The 18,353-nt window shown below is 50.5% G+C and overlaps 2 protein-coding genes across 2 annotated transcripts; both read left to right on the top strand.

Annotated features, from left to right (window-relative positions):
• Positions 1 to 3,865: 3,865 nt before the first annotated feature.
• On the top strand, positions 3,866 to 9,254 carry NCLIV_012700 (putative TCP-1/cpn60 family chaperonin; the record flags this gene model as incomplete). The annotated part of the gene is made up of 11 exons (XM_003881457.1): positions 3,866 to 3,868; positions 4,524 to 4,653; positions 4,860 to 5,059; positions 5,499 to 5,643; positions 5,944 to 6,147; positions 6,659 to 6,918; positions 7,224 to 7,289; positions 7,678 to 7,935; positions 8,190 to 8,301; positions 8,626 to 8,892; positions 9,226 to 9,254. 11 exons carry the CDS (start codon positions 3,866 to 3,868, stop codon positions 9,252 to 9,254), a joined length of 1,674 nt encoding a protein of 557 aa, XP_003881506.1.
• A 4,419-nt stretch (positions 9,255 to 13,673) lies between these two features.
• On the top strand, positions 13,674 to 17,748 carry NCLIV_012690 (conserved hypothetical protein; the record flags this gene model as incomplete). Its single annotated transcript, XM_003881456.1, has 5 exons — positions 13,674 to 14,825; positions 15,328 to 15,483; positions 15,987 to 16,096; positions 16,394 to 16,592; positions 17,086 to 17,748. The coding sequence occupies 5 exons, from the start codon at positions 13,674 to 13,676 to the stop codon at positions 17,746 to 17,748; spliced, it is 2,280 nt and encodes a 759-aa protein (XP_003881505.1).
• Positions 17,749 to 18,353: the final 605 nt, after the last annotated feature.

The following is an 18,353-nucleotide window of genomic DNA, read 5'->3' as shown; positions in this document are numbered from 1 at the left end:
GTATGCACGTCCGCACACGTATGTATCTGTCGTTTCTTCTGTAGTGCTACACCACCCGGTATCGTGTGCCCCTTTCTTAGGAGTAGTCTTTTTGCTGTTTTCTGGTGCCCCTCTATCTTGCTTCGTTTTCGTTTCCATTTTTTCCTTTCGCTCTGTTGACGGTTCTGTGTTTTTGTGTCGTTTCTGCCTGTTTCCGCCTTTCTTTTCCATGGGGAATCTCATTAGCAGCATCCGGAAAAAGCAATTTCCGGACTGGCTACCGGCACTAGGCCGTGTTGCAGTTTCTGTACAGTGTTGCTTTTCTTCTTCGTGCTGAGACCTCGTGGGCCTTTTTTCTATTTTCGCTGCGTCTCGCTCCCCCTTTCCTCTGTCTTTTGCAGGTGAAGATTCTTCAGTGGCATCCTGAAGACGCAGCGCAGCAGGAGTTCCCCATCACCACGTACCAGCCGCTCCTGTACGCCGCTGAGAGTTTGAAAGATGTGCGCGACCGTCTTCTTCGATACATTCAAAAAAACATCCACAAGCCGTTCTCAACGAGATATAACAAGGAAACTGGGGCCTTGCACGTTTCCACAGATGTGCGTTTGCCGCGTGACTCCCTCAGGTTCTAGGCCACATACCTGTATTTCGGTTTCGCCGTTCACGGCATACTCGGATGTGTGTATGTAGAGGTATTCAGGAAATATGCATAACTGGTCTGCATGTCTCAAGTTATCTTACGTGTACCATTCCCATGCTTAGACTGCAACAAGGGGAGAAATCCACGATCCCTCATTGGTGACAAGCGCAGTGTACAACTTCTACATCAACCGAATTGCGGGTCGGCGATTGCTATTTTATTCATATCCCCATCTGCATCTGTACATGTATGTATAGAGAGACATGTTGAGGCACTAGTACGACTATATGATGTGGTGAGGTAGATCTCTTGGGGACTCGTCTTGGATCAATCAGGTACCCTGCGGCCTCCCCATTTCACCGCCGCTCGCTAGCAGTCACGACTGAACAAGCCGGATCGCTTTGGATGCCAGCTACCTCGTGGGAGTCTCTATATGTATGGATTCAAAGATGGATAAAAATCTGTGTGCCATTATGTATACACATGTATATATATATATATGTATATATATATATATATATATATATGCACGCAGATATCTGCATATGCGTCCACTCATTTCATCCTCATGCCTGCACATCCAGTCAGCTTGTGTGTGAGCGGGGATATATTTCATGAGGGAGAAGTGGTTTTTCATTGGAATGGTGCAAAAAGCATTTCTCCATCGCATGCGCCCGTCTAACTGTCTAGTACATGCACCCTAAACGCTGCGAAACACCGAAATTACCGCAGGCGCGCCTCTTATAGAGAATTCGTCTTACCGTCAGTGTATGCATATACATGCTTAACTGATTTGTGCATTCGTCTTTACATGAATATACCCAGAGGCACACTCACACACCACACCTGTACAATAGAGGGGTATATGTGCTTCATGCCTGGAAATGAGGTACCTGCGGATGGTACGTATCTGTTGGGGAAATCGCGCTCATGAGCTCGAGCACCTCTCGGCTATGCGACTGCTTATGTTCGGTGATGTATCTGAAAGATATATCTACATGCATTGCTCGGGTATAAACACGGGTAAACGCACAGCCTGCATCTCGCAATGCTTCTTTCCCGCGAGGAAGCCTCTGTCTAGTGAGGGAACCATGAATAAGCCTTCACTCTTCACCCGCTTTTCCAGTTTGACCGATTCAGTTGGTCGTTGCTGGATCCTAGTTAAACAGTTTTGCATGTCTTTGCTGCCTTGTCGAGAGATTTGCGCTTCTGGTTCCCACTACCGGCTTCTCTAGGAAGAAGCAAGAGAGAAGAGACAAGAGGGGAGCCCACGAAGAGAGCGAAAGGGATAGAGAAAACAGAAAGAGAGCAGAAGCGAGAAGTGGAGACACAGACAAGAGGTGGTGCCAAGGAAAGGAGAACACTAGCTAGTGAAAAATAGTGGAGAGCTGCAGGTAGAGAGAGCCGAGTGAAGGAAATGTTCAGACCGAAGAGGGCAGAGAGAGACAGAGAGGAAGAGACACAAAAGAGATGAGCAAAACGACAAAAAAATCCCTGTTTGCGGACACCGTCCACTGACCAGGCGTGAGTCAGCGTAATGCGCAAATACAAAGGGTTAAGAGAAAAATGTTTTTTCTCTTTTGTCCGGCATTTGGTGAGTAGCCACCTCACAAAATCAAGACGTCTTCGTCGGAATGTGACTGTACAAAAACTCCCGACGTAAAACAAAGAACAGGCATTCGCCTGCTAGATGGTCACGTGGAATTCCAGAGAACCACCACTGAACCGACACTCATGTTTCTTCCCTTTCCCCTGCGCTTCCTTTTTTTCATTTGTTGTTCCATTTGTCTCCTTTCCGCCTTCGTTTCTCCCGCCGATTCTTTCGCGTGTTGCGTGTTCTGCCGCCTCTTGCGACGTCTCGTACTTATGTGCAAGTGTGTTTATCATTACATTTAGACAGAACTGCTGATACGGGTAGTGTACAGTCTATATGCATTTAACTGCACATGTGTATCTCTGTTTGCATCTCTTCTTCGCTTACCCACTGAGACTTGCACTGCTGAAGTCGGGCATATTTCCTCTTGGATTTTTGGTCGTGTTCGAGCATCTGAGTAACGCATGTGTCAACTGCGTCGTATCTATGTTGACATTTCTCGTGCTGTCTGTCGAGTTCTTCCTTCACTTTCGCGTCCGCCAACTTCTTCTTGGGGGACCTGAGGAAGGTTCATCATGTCTGGATATGAATGCAACTCCGCAAGCGAGTATCCGTATCGCCTCCTGGCAATTATACTGCTGCTTTCCTCTCTTTCCCCCTCCTGCTCCATCTGTCGCACTCGTCTCAGACACCGCATTTAAACAGTTTCGAGAGAATTGAAGACACGGAAACAGGGGAGCGAGATCATTCTTTGTAAAGACCCATCGGCGGACAAAGGTAGAGGCTTCTTCACCATGGATAGTTCATCTCATCGCCAGCGAAGGTCCCGCATGTGCATGCGGATTTTTTGCGTCCAGATCACCAGGCAGCGGAGCCCTATACTGCTTCTCGGACGAGGAAGACACACAGCGAGAGCACGCGGCGCACAGGTGGGAGAAAAGAGGGTGAGGCGTCGAGGGAGAGGGCGGTGACAGGTGTGTAGCATCTTCCTTTCTTCTGCTGTGTTCTTTCTCTCTCCGCTCCCGCTGTTTTGTTTTTCTGTTTCGGTGCTCTTGCGACTGAGCATCGAGTACTCCTCTCTGTTGTGCGATCTTACTCTCTCCCTTCAGCTGCATCGGGATTTGTTTTTCTCGCTTATCTCCACGACGGTAAGGTGAGCGGGCGTAGGATCGAGAGAAGTGGAAGAAGAACGGCGACATTTAATTTTTTCTGCTGCAAAAAACGTACGGAGTTTTTCCCGTTCTTTTCGTCCCTCCACATACATCCGGGTTCCCCCCCCTTCTTGTCCGGAAGTAACCCTTCACCTTCGCACTTGTGTGCCACGTGTCTTCCCTGCATGCACAGGGTGACTTACCCAAATCTCGTTCTTTTCACCTTCGTTCTTTCTTTTCCCCTTCCGTTCATCTTCTTCAAACTTCACTTCGCCGCCTACCTCCCGCGCAGTGTCTCTTTCTCTTCACTCAGTCGCCTCCTCTCCCCCCCCACGAGTTCTTTACCTCCAACCTTCTCGTTTTCTTCTCCGCCTTCTCGTTCTCCCGGCTGCTTCTGCTCTCTGGACGCACACGTGATTAACAGAGAGCCGGCGTTCTTCTCTATTGCAGCGCTCTTACTGGGAACTTCCTCTGCCATCGATTTTCATTTCATCCACCAGAATGGTGAGTCTCCTCCTCGCTTCTGTCAGTTCTATCGTCGAGGATGTCTTCCTGCTGGGGTAGGCCGAAAGGGACATCTTCCCTGTTGCTACTCGACCTACATGTCTGCGTTTCCTTCCAATACTTGACTCTCGATGTGTGCGCGAGGGCCACCTGCGTCTGACTCAAGTTTTGGTGGTGCGAAGTGAATCTACGGCAAGATCCGGAACTCGTGTGCAAACATATAGATGCCCTAGTGTATATCCAGATATGTGGAGGAACGCACGCTGTATGCGGCGGGCAATTCTGCGTCGTTGCGTTTCCATTCCGCTTCCAATAGACGTGGTGTCGGTCTTCCTTGGTGAGCCGGTTCGGTCTCTCGCCTTCACCTCCCTGTGTGGACTACCTTCTGACAAGAGGAAGAGGAGCCTTCACGATAGCCGTCTTCCTTCCCCCGGCACAGTTGAACGTAAAGAAGACATGCGCGTCTACAGCATCAAGACCAAATACATGGACTCATATGCATATGCGCATGTACGAAATACGCCCACTGGCATATATATCTATATATCTATATATACGGAACTGCGCAGAGACTGGAACCGCAGTCGTATTGAGGTCTTTGGATGTGTTTTGGATTTCCCCATTTTTTCCTCATTTCGCTCGCTTCTCTTTGCAGTTCGCAAACCGGTACGGCCTCTCGGGCCTCCTGAAGGAGGGCCACCGGAGCTTCACGGGTATCGATGAAGTGACGGCGAAGAACATAGACGCGTGCAAGGCGCTCACCGATCTGACTCGTACTTCTCTCGGTGAGCTTTTCTTCAGAGACTTGATGTACACAAAGGGTATATCTGTTTCGCCTTACAGGTCTCGTGTGTTTGCATCCAAACTGGTCAGCCCTGTTTCAGAAACTAGGCATTCTGGCTGTCTATCGATTCAAGTCAGTCTTTGAGGGCGTGTGGATGCGGCCGTCTCGCCACATCGGCCGGCGTGTTTGGCGTGTCGCCTTTCGCAGGGCCGAACAGTTTGTCAAAGTTGGTCGTCACTTCGCTCGGGAAGCGAATCGTGACTGCTCACACCGCGCTGATCGTGAAGGAACTCGAGGTCCAGCACCCCGCGGCGAAGATGCTCGCGCTGGCGGCAGAGATGCAGCAGCAGGAGTTTGGCGGCGCCGTCAATCTTCTTCTCGTCTTCGCTGGGCAACTTCTGGCGCAGGTAAAGGAACTGACCGGACTACAGCTACAGAGAGAAGAGTCACATCACGCGAGGAACATGGACTTCGTGCGAGACGAAGAAGCCGCGTCTGCTCTGTCGGGAGCTTCAGCTGAGAACAGGTCTGGGATGCTCGCCGATGTGCTTGTGGCTGTTATGCCACCCATGAGCGATGCGCAGCCCACCAGGATGTACACAGGGATTGGTGTAAAGGAAAAGAAACGCACAATTGGAGATGTCTCTTCGTGTTCGCCGCTTCCGCTCCCGTGCACGCGACTTCTCTCGTTACCTGCTCGCTGGGGTGCGCTCTGATCGTGGCGTCTTCACGTGTTCCTCTGGATGCCGTGTCTGTCCACGGCTTCGGCTCTGCCGTCGTCTTGACGTTTTTCTGCCCCTCAACCTTCTGTGTCGCGTTTCGCGATTTCTTGGCATCCGTGTTCAGGCAGAGTATCTCTTGAAGCAAGGCCTGCATCCGAATGACGTCGTGCGCGGCTACGAGATGGCCGTCGCCAAGCTGCCTGCCTTCTTGGAAGAGAGCGTGTGCCACACACTCAAGAGTCTGACCGATGAACAGGCTCTCGCTGAAGGTAAAAGAAGATGCCTGCAAGTGCACGTGCTCATGGAAGAACGCGTATGTCACCATCCCACATTTCGCTGTGTCTCTCCATACGCACGTGAAGAGGGGTTTCTCATCGAAGCGGAGCGGTGGACGCAAAACCCGCTTTTGCGCGAGCGGCCAAACACCTGCGGAAAAAATCCAGAACTGTTCCGCATGCGTAATGCGAGGCGTCGCTGTCTTCGCCCCTGCCGTCCCCGACGCCCTCTGTTCTGGCGTCGTCAGCCGTGGACCGCGTGTTTTTCTCCGTAGGGTTGCTCTGTCTCTGCAGTCCTGGAGTCGACGGTGGGGACCAAGCCGCTGTGCGCCGAAGGTCGCCTCCACAAGCTCGTCGCCCAGGCCGCCGCAATGGTCATGCCTCCCAACAACCCTAAAGACTTTGACGTGGAAAACATTCGAGTTGCAAAGTTGGTTGGAGGACGACTCTCCCAGTCGGTTGTTCTCAAAGGAATGGTTGTCACAAGACCACCCAGCGGTAAGCCCCAGACAGACGTTTTCCCCGTGGATGTACAGGGGAGCATATTTGATCAAGAATGTGTGTGTATATGCGTCCGTTGCCTTTAACTTCCAAATGTATATTTCTCTATATACGCCTGTCACTGTGTTCTCGTTTGTGGAGTTGTCTCTCATGCACGCTCAATATACTGCTTTGGTGTGGGACCTGCTCGGCTAGCTACTTTTTACGATGCATTATGTTTTACCGGTATTTTTGTGAGAGGAATGAGAGAAAGAGCCGAGACAAAACGAGAAAAATGGCTATGTAAAACGGATACGTCGACCGCAGTTTGCGTGATTCCCTTTGTTTTCTGCGGGTACTGGTGCGTACTGCACATGCGTTTGTGGAGAGCGAGAGGTTATGTGCGTGACCGCATGCGGCGAAAGGAGGAGCAGCCATGTTGTGTAATTGCCAGTTCGCATCTCTAAATGGGTTTTATATCACCCCTTTGTCTTGTTTTTCTCTTCGGGGGACCTTGTTCGATATGCAGGAAGTGTGGAGAGCAAACAAAACTGCAAGGTCATGGTGCTCGGTTGCGGCCTTGAGTGCTCGACAACCGAGGCGAAGGGAACGGTCCTTGTGCACAATGCCGAAGAACTGAAAAATTTCACCAAGGGAGAGGAGAGACAGATGGAGGAAATTATCAAAGGCATCAAAGACGCAGGCGTCGAAGTTATCATTGTTCACGGAGGAGCCATCAGTGACGTTGCACAGCATTTTTGCAACAAATACGATATCCTCACGCTGAAGGTAAATAGTCTATATTAGGCACACACAGATGTGTATGCATATAGGCAGGCGTCATTGCAGAGAGAAGAATACATTGTGCAAACACGCATGTGTGTGTGTACATTACGGTGATATCACATTGCTGGTTAGCCGCCTCCGTATGCACGTTTATGAAAACAAAGTAGAATTTTACTTTTCTTGGTGTTCTGGACGTTCGACCTCAACGGGGTGCTTTGCCCCCTCGAGCTGAGGGAGAGGTATTCTAGTTCGCTGTTGTTCGATTCCGCGCTTGTCCTTCCGGGTTCTCTTTGTGTGGCTGTCTCCAGATCCAGTCCAAGTTTGAGACCCGCCGCCTCTGCAGAGCCCTGGGCGCGACCGCGGTCGTTAGGCTCGTAAGGCTCCGCCCTCGACGTGTCTCTAGATGCGAATCATTCAATGCTGGGCAAAACTGTAGAAAAGGGAGGCAAAATGGAGAAGCAAAGAGACTCGATGGGAGGTTCTCTTGTTTTTCTTCGGTTTCTCGCATAAACTCGTGTTTCCTTGGATCGTTTGGGAGAACGTGGTCCTCTTCACAAGCGAAAGAAAGTCTCCTTTTCCTTCTGTGACGCTCGACTGCATCTCCGGCACGCTGTAATTCCTCTTCTTCCGTGGTCTTCTCTCTTTGGTTTTCTTTCTTCCTCCGTTTTATGACTCTCCCCAAACATTACGTATGCTCGCTCGTGTTGTCATCGATGTCATGGTTCGCGTTTTTCCCTGTCGGGTGTGTTTTTCTTTCCTCAGGGTGTCCCCACGCCGGACGAATTGGGTTCGTGTCTCTCCATTTCCGTCTCTGAAATCTCGTCGAAAAAAGTTACCAACATTCTGACAAAAGACTCTCGCGTATGTACCGTCGTCCTGAGAGGCAGCACTCCGTCAGTCCTCGATGAAGCGGAAAGAGCGATCGATGACGCCGCCAACCTCGTCAAGGCTCTGACAAAAGATCCTCGTCTCGTCGCCGGAGCAGGGGCAACGGAAATGGAGATGTCTAGAAAGTTTGCGGTGAGAGGAGCAGAAAATGACTGCGTCATTTCTTCTGGAGGAAGTATGCATGGAACTGAATGCACGCATACGTAAAGTTACGTACGTCAACGTGGATATATGCAAAGAAATGTGATGTGGCCGTGGCGTAGCAATACGGTTGTGTACATAAGTATACACACTCTTTCTGTCATGTCTCTTTCAATTGTCATTGCATTCATTCTTCTCTACCTGCGTGCTTACTTCGGTGATCGTGTTCTTCCGTTCTCGCGTAGGCGTTCGGCGCAACCCTGCCAGGCGTAGAACAGTACGCAGTGTTGAAATTCGGCGAAGCCTTCGAGATGATTCCTCGCCTTCTCGCTGAGAGCTCCGGGCACAGTGGCACTGGTGAGCAGAAACTGAGACTGGAAGTCGACTTTTGTCGACGTTTCAGCAAAACAACACAAATCCGAGAAGTTACACGACAAAGACGCGACGCATCAGTGGCGCATAGACAAATCAGTATATGTGTGCATACAAGGAACCTAAGCAGCTGCAAGTGTTGTATTTATGGAATGTCCATTCGCGCGGTCATCAACCTTTGAAGTCGAGTTTCCTCTACTGGTGCAACCCGACACGTGCACGCATTTACATACATGTATAGAGACGCATTTGTCATCGCATCTGCATGTCAAGAATGTGGAGTGTGTCGATTGCGTTTCTGTTTTTCAGAGGTTCTGGCGGCTTTGCATGCGGCGCATGGCCAGGGTCGCGTTCACGACGGTGTTAACACAGACATTAGCGTTTGCTATCCGTCAGCCAAGAGCGCGGTGGCTACAGGTGCTCCTTCTTCGTTGACGGTTAATGCTGTTGAAAAGAAAATCTATGACCATCACATGATGAAGCAGTGGGCCCTCCGTCTAGGCGCTGACGCCGCACTGACAGTTCTTCGCGTGGACCAAATCATCATGGCCAGACCTGCGGGAGGGCCAGCGCCGCGTAAGCCTATGAAGGACTGAGCGTGCTTAGAGGCGGGGGAGGAAGAAAGCGAGAAGAGAAGAGGTGAATAGTGCGAGGGCGAAAAAGGAAGAGAAACTTTCACTCGACTGGGCAGGTTGGCAACAGCCGCGTCACAATCGTGGAACCGAAGCAGGTGAAGTTGGAAATAAAAATGCAGGCGCCAAAAACCAATGATACTAATTTTAGGAGTAAAGCGAACCGAAACGCCACTTGTTGCTCTCGTTTCAACAATGGGGTTCGTTGCAGAAGTTCTTTCTTTACAAAGGGGTGAATGTCTGCTGAGGGTTTTCGGAACTTGTCTCTTGTCTTCAGGAGCCCCTGGTGCGCCAGATCTCGATTAAGCGCTTCCTCTCGTCTACAAGAACCGCGTCCGTGTCCCCCCTTCCCAGGTGTATGCGGCCATCGCAGTCCTCTAGGAAACGTTTCTTGACATGATGTCGTTCTTTTTGCTCCAGTACTCAGACATGATGCAGACTTGAAAAGATCGAGGCTGTGGGGTTGTGGTCGCTCGCTTCTTCTCAGGCGTTACGACCAAGAGACGAATGCAATATCTTATTTTTGCATTCTCCATTTTCCGTGGACGGACGGGACAGGCCAAAGAACAAAGCAGAGAAGTCGTACACGACGTTATGCTCTTCTGGATGCCTCATTGTTTTCTGCGACGGACCCGGTTTGCAGTTCTCTTGATTATATCCTAAAGGGGAGCTCAAATGACTGATCGTGACGCCACACTGGAAAACCCGTCAGACCATCTAGTGTACAGAATTGGGTGACTCGAAAATTTTCTCTTTTCTCCTCTGTTTCGCTTCTTCTCCTTGGTCGTGTCTCCATAAGGGGACAAGACAGTCGAGTTCGTCAGCACATAATCCCGTCTCTGAGCACACGGGATTATGAATCTATGAGGACCAGGAAGCACTGAGGCACGTGGTGTAAAGAGAACGCCGTCGTCTTTACAGAAGAAAGAGAAACAAAAGACACACAAAGGGAAAGAACGAGAATTGAGTGCATTTGTTTTTTGACAGCCCCGCTCACGAAAGAGGGGGAGGAGGGGGGGGGGGGGGGGGGGGCGAAAGAGAGAAAACGATGGCAGAGAGAGGCGAGGGAATGTTTCCCTGTGAGCCGTTTCCCGTCATGACTGGTCTAACGTATACACGTCCACGAAGCTCTCTCTTCTCACGAGGAGCATGTTGAGATTGGCGGTTTAGAACGAGCGGTACCAGAAACAATAAGAAAGTGCTGTTTGTGCCGTGTGTGTTTCTGACGCTGAACTTGGCTTATCTCTCGTCTCCTCTTGACTTTTGCCTTTGTCGGTCATTCTGACACAGCCGGAAGACGAACAAACTGGCCACTTGCACTCGAGTAATTCACAAACTGCCTCTGCGAGTCCACTGACTCCTATAATCCTGTGTTGAATCATCTCTGCGATCACTTTCTGCTGGTGTCAAACAAGTCGATCGCTCGCCTGTCGAACTCTTTTCCTGAACTCCCATAAAAGATTCCAGCTAACACTGAGTGTCACGTACTGCTTCTTGCACGCCCCCGCGATTGCCGAATTGCACTCTGTTCATTCTATTACAGGGCAGGGACCAATCTTTACGGGGTTTATATATCTAGCCGCGAAGCTCCACGTTCCTCTGGGAGTTGGGGGGGGCTGCAGTACTCCGTTAATGCATATGAATAAAACTATGATTATACATAATGATGTATAGATAGACTCCAATGTAGACTCCCTTTCCATATTATTTAAGAACAGCTGTGTTCTTGACCTGCCCCACTTGCCTACACTAGAGCATAGAGAACATATTGCCTGATTGTCCAGTAAGTTTGGAGAGTCACGAAGATGTAAAAGAAATGGACAGGTCTCCGTCGACTGATAACGAGTTTACATTATAAGCGACCGAAAACCGTTGATTCCTAGAGAAACTGGACAGGAACTTAAGAACAGTCAGTGGAACAGGGAGATAAGAGGCTTTTTCAGTCTCCACACCGCGAAACTCGACAAATTGCGAGAGGGAGATAAGCTGCACAGGAGGACTGCCCTAGAACAGTACGCGCTGGGTGTGCTTGACTTGGTTGCGAATACTATCATGGAACCACTGGGCCAGAGCGTAGAAATGTTTTCATTCAGAATCTGGGGGAAGTCTATTTTTCTTAGTTGGCACCTAAAGTGTTCTGCCAGGTTTCCTCGGTGTGACACACACACTGTCTTTTGTATCAGATCGCCCATAACATTGTTGCATCGAAACTGTGGACAGCGGTGGCCCCGTTCTACCAACGGTTTCTTCCGCGAAAGCACCCCCAGAACAAAAAATGGAAGTATTCAGCTGTTGTCGATCTGTTAGCCATTTTGGAAAGAATCTTTCTTGAGGGACGGGTGGCGGCGGAAAAGCAGGAAATTCAATCAGAGTATGGCATGTCTAGCTAATGGCATGCTCGATTGAAAACGACCCCCCTCATTCGGGAAGTTACCGGTCATCTCCCTCCTTCCGTTAGCAAAAATGTAGTTACCCGCCTGTGTGTGCTCATATTTTGTTATACTTCCTATTGATGTGTCATGGTGATGCGAAATGGACAGTGTCCCTTTCCATCCTAGACGTAAAACATCAACTTTGTTTAGTCTCGCCGGCAGGGAATCGAATCTGTGTCTCTCAGTCAATTGCTCAATTGGCTAGCTAGTCATTGAAACCGCCTCCGGCGCGCATCGCAAGGCCGCTGACCCGGCTGCTGACCTTCATCTACGGTCAATTATGCTGTATAAGATCACTGTGTATCCCATCGTCTGCCGCTTCTCTTCCCAAAGACAGCATCGATTCGAGAGTTATCGTAAACCGGTTACTCGAGAGAGGCGAGACACGTCTACCTGGAAACGAGAACGGTCCACCTCTGGGTCTCGGGTTCGCGAAAGGCCCATGTTTTTGTCGTATTCTGGTCCCCGATGAAGATGAAACATCTCTGGTTTTTCGACAGAAAACGGTATTCAGAAACGATTCCAGGTGCTCCACAGCTCTGTGGCCTTGTAATTTCTTGGCTAGGCTACGAGACCCCTCCAAAACACACCTACTGAGATGCGACTCTCCAGGTTCGTATACAATATGAGCATAACAACGTGGTTTCTAGTGGCGGTGATCGATGGCCCACAAAGCCAAGCAACGGGCATTCACCCTTCCAAACCTTCCAGAGCAAAACAACCAATCAACAAAACCCTGCCTGATGATATCCGGCCATCTCAAGGGTCCTCGGAAGACAGCGAGCAAGTATCCGGACGTAAACAACAGCCACAGCGAGGACGACGTTGGTCTGTCAACCAATTCCCTTCCTCACGAGAGAGTCTCGTGGGTGGGGCTACTCAGTCCCTCGGGTTTGATGTGCAGTTGAAAGTCAGTGGGAATCACGGATCGGGGAACGCAAGGCTGTCCCTACCTCGAAGCTTGTCCCAGACGTCGCAGCAGAGTCAGCCAAACATGCGTCACCAAGGTGGAAGGATGGATCCGCTGGTGCACAAAATAAGGACTCATGCGAAAGGGGACAGCCTACGCTCACCTGATAAAACTTATCTGCATAGAAATCGAGTAATCCATGAGACGACCAGACCTGCTAGAGGCCATCCAGTAAGCGGGTCAGGCCATTCCATCCCCGCATCGCCGAGGGTCAGAGCTCCTACACAAGCTTATGAGGTCACCATAGAGGCCCCGCCGAGAGGCAAGAGCTTGGGAAACAACAATGAAGATAACTACTCGGCGGCTCGTACTGGCGTTGCATCTTCAGCTTCTCGCACTCGAGGTCAGCCGATTGCCAATGGTATGCCACCAAACAAACGAGGCAATGTGGTGAAGAAGGATGACTTTCTTGGTGACAAATCGGGGATAGATCTCCAAGGCTATACCAGTCAGGCTCGTACGGATAGCGGCAACTATTCTACTCTTGCTGCAGAGAGGGACTCGGCTCCATCGAAGACCACAAGTGTGCTTGATCTTGGTATCGATGACATTCGGGTCTTGGCCGACACCCTATGGAGAACGCGAACGGCAGCTTACACTGAGCGGTTGGAGGCAGCCGCGAAAGCTCGTGACGTCCAGGACAAAAAATTCTACATGGGACTCAAACAGATAAGCGCACACCAGTCTGAATCCCGCAGGGAAAACGAGGCACGAGACCTGGAACGATTGCAACGGCTGGAGAACTCTCTGAGACTGACGCGGCCGTCCGAATTACACAACACAGGCAGTGAACGAGGTGACGCGAAGAAAAAAAGAGCCCCAGGCCGGAGCAGATCTTCATCAGGAGTCCGAGCGCAGACTACGCGCTCTGCAATGCATAGAGGAGAAGACAAAAGGGACCATGTGAAGAGTTTGTTATCTCCCGACGCTCCGAGGAAGTCGGTAGTCGAGAGAAACCAGCGAGTGCATGGTTTTTTCGCTGGGATCGGCGAAGGAGCAAGACCCTCCCAACGATTGCCCAGCAAAAGAAAACACGAACTTATGAATCTATCTCTTTTAGAAGAGCAGCAAGAGAAGAGAGGGTCGAGAAAGAAAGGAGAACCCTCCCGAAGTGAGCTTCCTCATGAAAACAGTCCCAGTATGGCTTTCAACAGGGCTGTCTCGAAGGATACGTTACACAGGGGGCACAGCAAAAGCAAAGCGTCTACCACAACGCCAGCGAGGAAAGTACCTACAGATAGTAAGCAGCCAGAGCCTCAGACTTCGAAGAGGACCAGCAAAACTCGACCGCTTGGACCTTCATCTGGAGTCGCCGCTGCGCTGATGCAGAGCATTGCTGAAACCGTGCTGTCTGATGCATCTCCTTCGGTTGCACTTGATTCACCAGAAAGGCAACAAACACTTGGCTTGGGTGAAGAAGTGCCGACAGCAACTCATCAGCATTTGTGGAATGCTACCGGTATAGGAATCGATGTTGACCAACGAGGATTCGCCCAGCAATCTGGGGGGCGACGGAGCTTCCAGGTCCAGGGTGGCAGTGTGGCGAATGCCCTGCCAGATGGGAACGCACTAGAGGAGGTTGAGCAGGACAGTCACTCTGGCTTTGACCAAGCTGTCTTGCAGTTCCCGAGCTCGGAGCAATCTGACGTTGCCGAGTCAGCTCACGATCTCGCCGTCGCTTCTCAAGATCTTTTACTGAATAAGGATTCATCTCCGTTGCCTGAGGTTCAGAGTGACACGACAGATGGTGGCTCAGTTGAAGGACTTCGAAGTAGCGGCCAGCCCGTCGCAATGTTGTCGGCCGAAATCGGGTTCTCACCCCGAGACGCCTCCGTAAGGACGACGGTGGTTGCGTATGGAACTGAGGATCCAAAGTCTGGTGCCATCTCGGAGGAGACAGCCGCTCCTCTTCTTGATATAACCATATCTGCAGAGGACGGCACAGAGGGCGAGGATGACAGAGCAGCGAGGGTGGACTTCGCCACAGAGCTGTCCGGTGGTTTAAAGAGTATCGCCCCTGAATCAGTTGGAAGGTGGCTGTTGTCTTTACGTGGACCTGGCAGCGAATTGCCGCGAAGAGCTTCTGTAGGCACCAAGGATTTAGAAGCATACCCAAAAGGAGATAAAAACACCGGGTCTGCCCCCGGACCGGCTCTCAGCTTGAAGCTGGGAATTGAACATGCCAGGCTCCCTGCACATGGAACGGGAGCAAGCAGGAAAGCCCCTAACAACATACGGGACCAAGGTGACAAGCTTCCGCGTCGGCTTCAGTTCGCAAACAAAAAAACGCTTGTGGATCAAGCCACTCCGGCACGGTTCGAATTCGTGGACAACGACCACGGCATGCAGTTCGTCAACTGGCGTACGTTCAATGGAGAGCGCGTAATGGAGCGATTCTGGCAGAACAGCGTTAATGAATCAGAAGTGCGAGATCAACAGCGCTTTGAGCAGGAAATTCAAAGCAAATTCGCACAAGTAAGAGACACACACGTTGTGAAGCCAGCTTCTTTAAGGACGGTCTCCTTTATAAAGTAAACAAGCGTTATCCCACCGCACATGACGGCGACGCTGACATACGCTCCACCTCAGCAACAAAGGCTTCTATACTATTTTATGAAGGAGTTAGACAGTCATATGCATCACTTGCCTACTTGATGATCGCTAGAAGCTGCAGGAAAGGTGCATGCATGGCGCTGGTACAGTACAACCTAGCGACCTTTGAGGAAAATTGTTTTCTGACTTGCACACGACAGCCATTCTCATAGCTGGACATGCACTTATCTCCTTAATCAAGACAGCGCGTAACCACATCTCTGGAATTAGCACAGTTTACGCCAGAGCTCCCTGTATGTCCGCCCTGGATGATGTTTCGCGCAAATTGTCGGTGTCGCCATCTGGATTCCCTATAATAAGGTAGCAGACTAGTATTCGGAGCACTTTCAGTTTAATCCGTACTGTGATCTGGGAGCGTTTGCAGGAATTCGAGTTCGAGAGAAGAAAACAGCTACTGTGGCAAGCGATGGGCAGAGAGCCACCTCACGGCGAGACGAGCGAAGAGGAACTTGCAGCACAGTACTACGCTGCAATGCAAGCCGCTCTTCACGGACCGAAGGAAGATATCATTACAGGACAGGTGACAACACGAACAGGAGAATATTCCCGCTTTTGCTTTCGCCGACTAATAAGGTGCTTCGTGCAGTGTCTCTCTCGAACGCTGCGGTTACATATACTCTGAAGCAACACTTTCCTCCGTGCGGTGTGGTCTTGGGTAGATCCACAATGATAGTCTCTAGAAAAGCGGTCTTTGTACCGGGCTGGTGGTGCTTGCTTGATTCATACAACCGAAACCCTAGGGGAAATAGATCTTGCAGGAACAGAAGGGGAGGAAGAGTAAGGGACGCCACGCCACTAGATTCTCTGCATCTTCTCTGGCTCAAATGTGGTCAGTCGGAGGTTCATGGACAAAGACATTTGACAGCTCTTCTAGTGTGGATGGGAGTTAAAGTCATGCTACAAACTTGCATGAACCATTTTATGCGCTGCGTGTGTGTTCTGAACTCTTCTGTGTTCAAACAATGAGTTGACACCAGAAAAGTTTTCCTCGTTACCCTGTGGTCCCTATGAAACTCGTTTCAGGCGTTTGGGAGGTATATCCCGAGCACAGCGCAAAGTCCGATAACGGACGTTCGAAACAAAGTAATTTATGGCCCATGGGCTCTCAACTGGAACCGAGCCATAACGAGCAGGTGAGGCCTGGCGCCACAAGAAAGAATCGCTCAAAATATGGCAGGCATTACCAGTCTATTAGCAAACACAGAAAAGTTGCCTTTTATGCCGACTGCAAGAGACAGAGATCTCTATCAGATGCAAAGACTGTCTAACTTCATTGTCTTTAGAATGCAGAGGCATCCAGGACTACCAAGATTGTTTTTTCTGCCTTGTAGAAGGCACCTTTCTTATCCCTTCACTGTAGTGATGCAAAGGGCTACTTTCTGTGGCTCTCTTGACTCCATCTTTTTTCCGAATATCTCTTGATTTTCCAGAACAACTCGAGTGTCTCTGGGCGGCCGCCGTGGCGCAGTGAGTATCGGAAGCAGTGCTTCGAGTTACGTCACGACTGCCAACGTGAACTGGAACAGGACTGCAGTGACGTTCGCAGCTAGGCCAAACGACGCGGCTGTCAAGTTGGGGATCCTTCGGGGACGCTATGGCGTTGACGTGGCGAGATCTAATCGTCTCAGAGTAAGGTTTGCGCCGACATTCGTAGTGGAGCCCGTCTGACTAAACTTACACTAAGCATGTGCGACAGTGTTCTGCGTAACAGACTGCCGGTCTCTAATGCCTCTCTTCTATATCATTTCTGAACTTACAGGTGGAAAGAGACTACGTGTCGGTCTTCTGATTTGACAGATTCCACGGCTGCTAAAACTCATGTACCGTGACTGCCAACATATGACTTGCCAAGGACACCTCATCGAATTGCATTTCATCCTGAGGAAGCCATTTCTCCTCCTTGTTGTGTCGTTGTGGTGTTTGGTAACGAGCGGCTCTCCCTGAGCTAACAGTCGAATGAAAGCTTAACTAAGGGTGGATGGCGCGAATGCTACGCCGCCTCCGCCCGCCTCCCCAATTACTGGCAACCGATAGAACTTGAAATTCGCTTTTGTTGCTGTGCAGTTCAGCTCTACCCACGAAACGTTCTGTTTCTGCTATTTTTCCTTCTTGTCCTCATCAGACGTCAGCAGTTGAGACAGTCATGCGCTATGTGGAGACTGCAACGGTGATAGACCAGATAAACCGAACCTATGGACAGCGCGTTCGAGTTCGTCGCTTCAGTTTCAACTACACTCGCGACTTCACCATCCCACGTTTCGACTCTCCAGGGAGGACCCCTGGTCTCCGACAGGAACTTGCAGTGAATTGGGGGTCCTTAGGAATCAGCGTCGGGACAGACGTTCCCGATAATGAGTACGCCATTTCTGTGGGTCTTCGTGGTTATCAGTTTTCCGTCCTTAGAGACTTTTTCCAGCGTCTGACGCAGATCCAAGGGAACTGGGGCCGTGGTTGGCAACTGGAAATTGCAACGAAATTCGAGGACCCTATCAACGATTTACTATACTACCAGGTTGGCTTCGGACGCCTGGGCCGGCTCTACGCCACAGCAGGAGCGGGATTTTCATCAGACAGCACTCCAATGGCCCTTGTTCAGGTCCAAGGAAATGACGCAAGTGTGGCATTTAAAGCTGTCCAAGAGGCCGGCGTCCGAGTTTTCAATATTGGTTTCACCGTTGGACGCTTTACCTACAGCTGGGATTCTGTTGTCGAGTACGATCGCGTTGCCCTGCCTCTCTCCCCGATCAGTGCAGTCCTGAAAACACTTCTGAATATCACCCCCTAGGGCCATGAGAACCATCTACTTCTGACCCGCTTCATACGCCTCCACTGGACGGGTGTGCTCCAGTATACGGCACAAGGGACGGGAGCACAGGTAATGTGATGTTCACGTGGAGTTCCCCGTTCTAGAAACCTGTTCTCTCTGTCGACAGTTACGACGTTAACTGTCTCATGTCGAGAATCCCTCCGAGTGAGGCCGCGGCAGCTCATACGTATGATCTCAACGAAAGAAGACCGTTCAGGGGTGGTATTCGGTTCCTACGGATTTGCTTTGGCCGGACACTGAAGGTCCAGTTTCTGTTTTCCTTTAAGTTAAACTTCGTTTGGTCGCGGCGCGTGGCTTCCCCGACCATCCGATATCCTTCAATACCTCTACTGACCGTTCTATATCACTCTGCCTTCAAGACGTCGGGCGCTTCATTGTTTGGAAGTGAGACTAACAAATTCTTACTCTCACGCCAACCCCCTCCCTGCTCCTGTCTGGAGTGGAACACCAGCGACTGAAAGTCTTTTTATGTTGCGGATCCCACACTTTTCTGCGAATCTGCGCCTCACCACGAAACAGCTCTTACTGGAGATCTCCACAGTTCCTGAGCAGGCACGATCTGT

This window comes from Neospora caninum, chromosome V (assembly GCF_000208865.1).
Source record: "Neospora caninum Liverpool complete genome, chromosome V".
NCBI classification, from domain to species: domain Eukaryota; phylum Apicomplexa; class Conoidasida; order Eucoccidiorida; family Sarcocystidae; genus Neospora; species Neospora caninum.
Note: the sequence above shows the minus strand (reverse complement) of the source record. Positions and strands in the feature narration are given on the sequence as shown.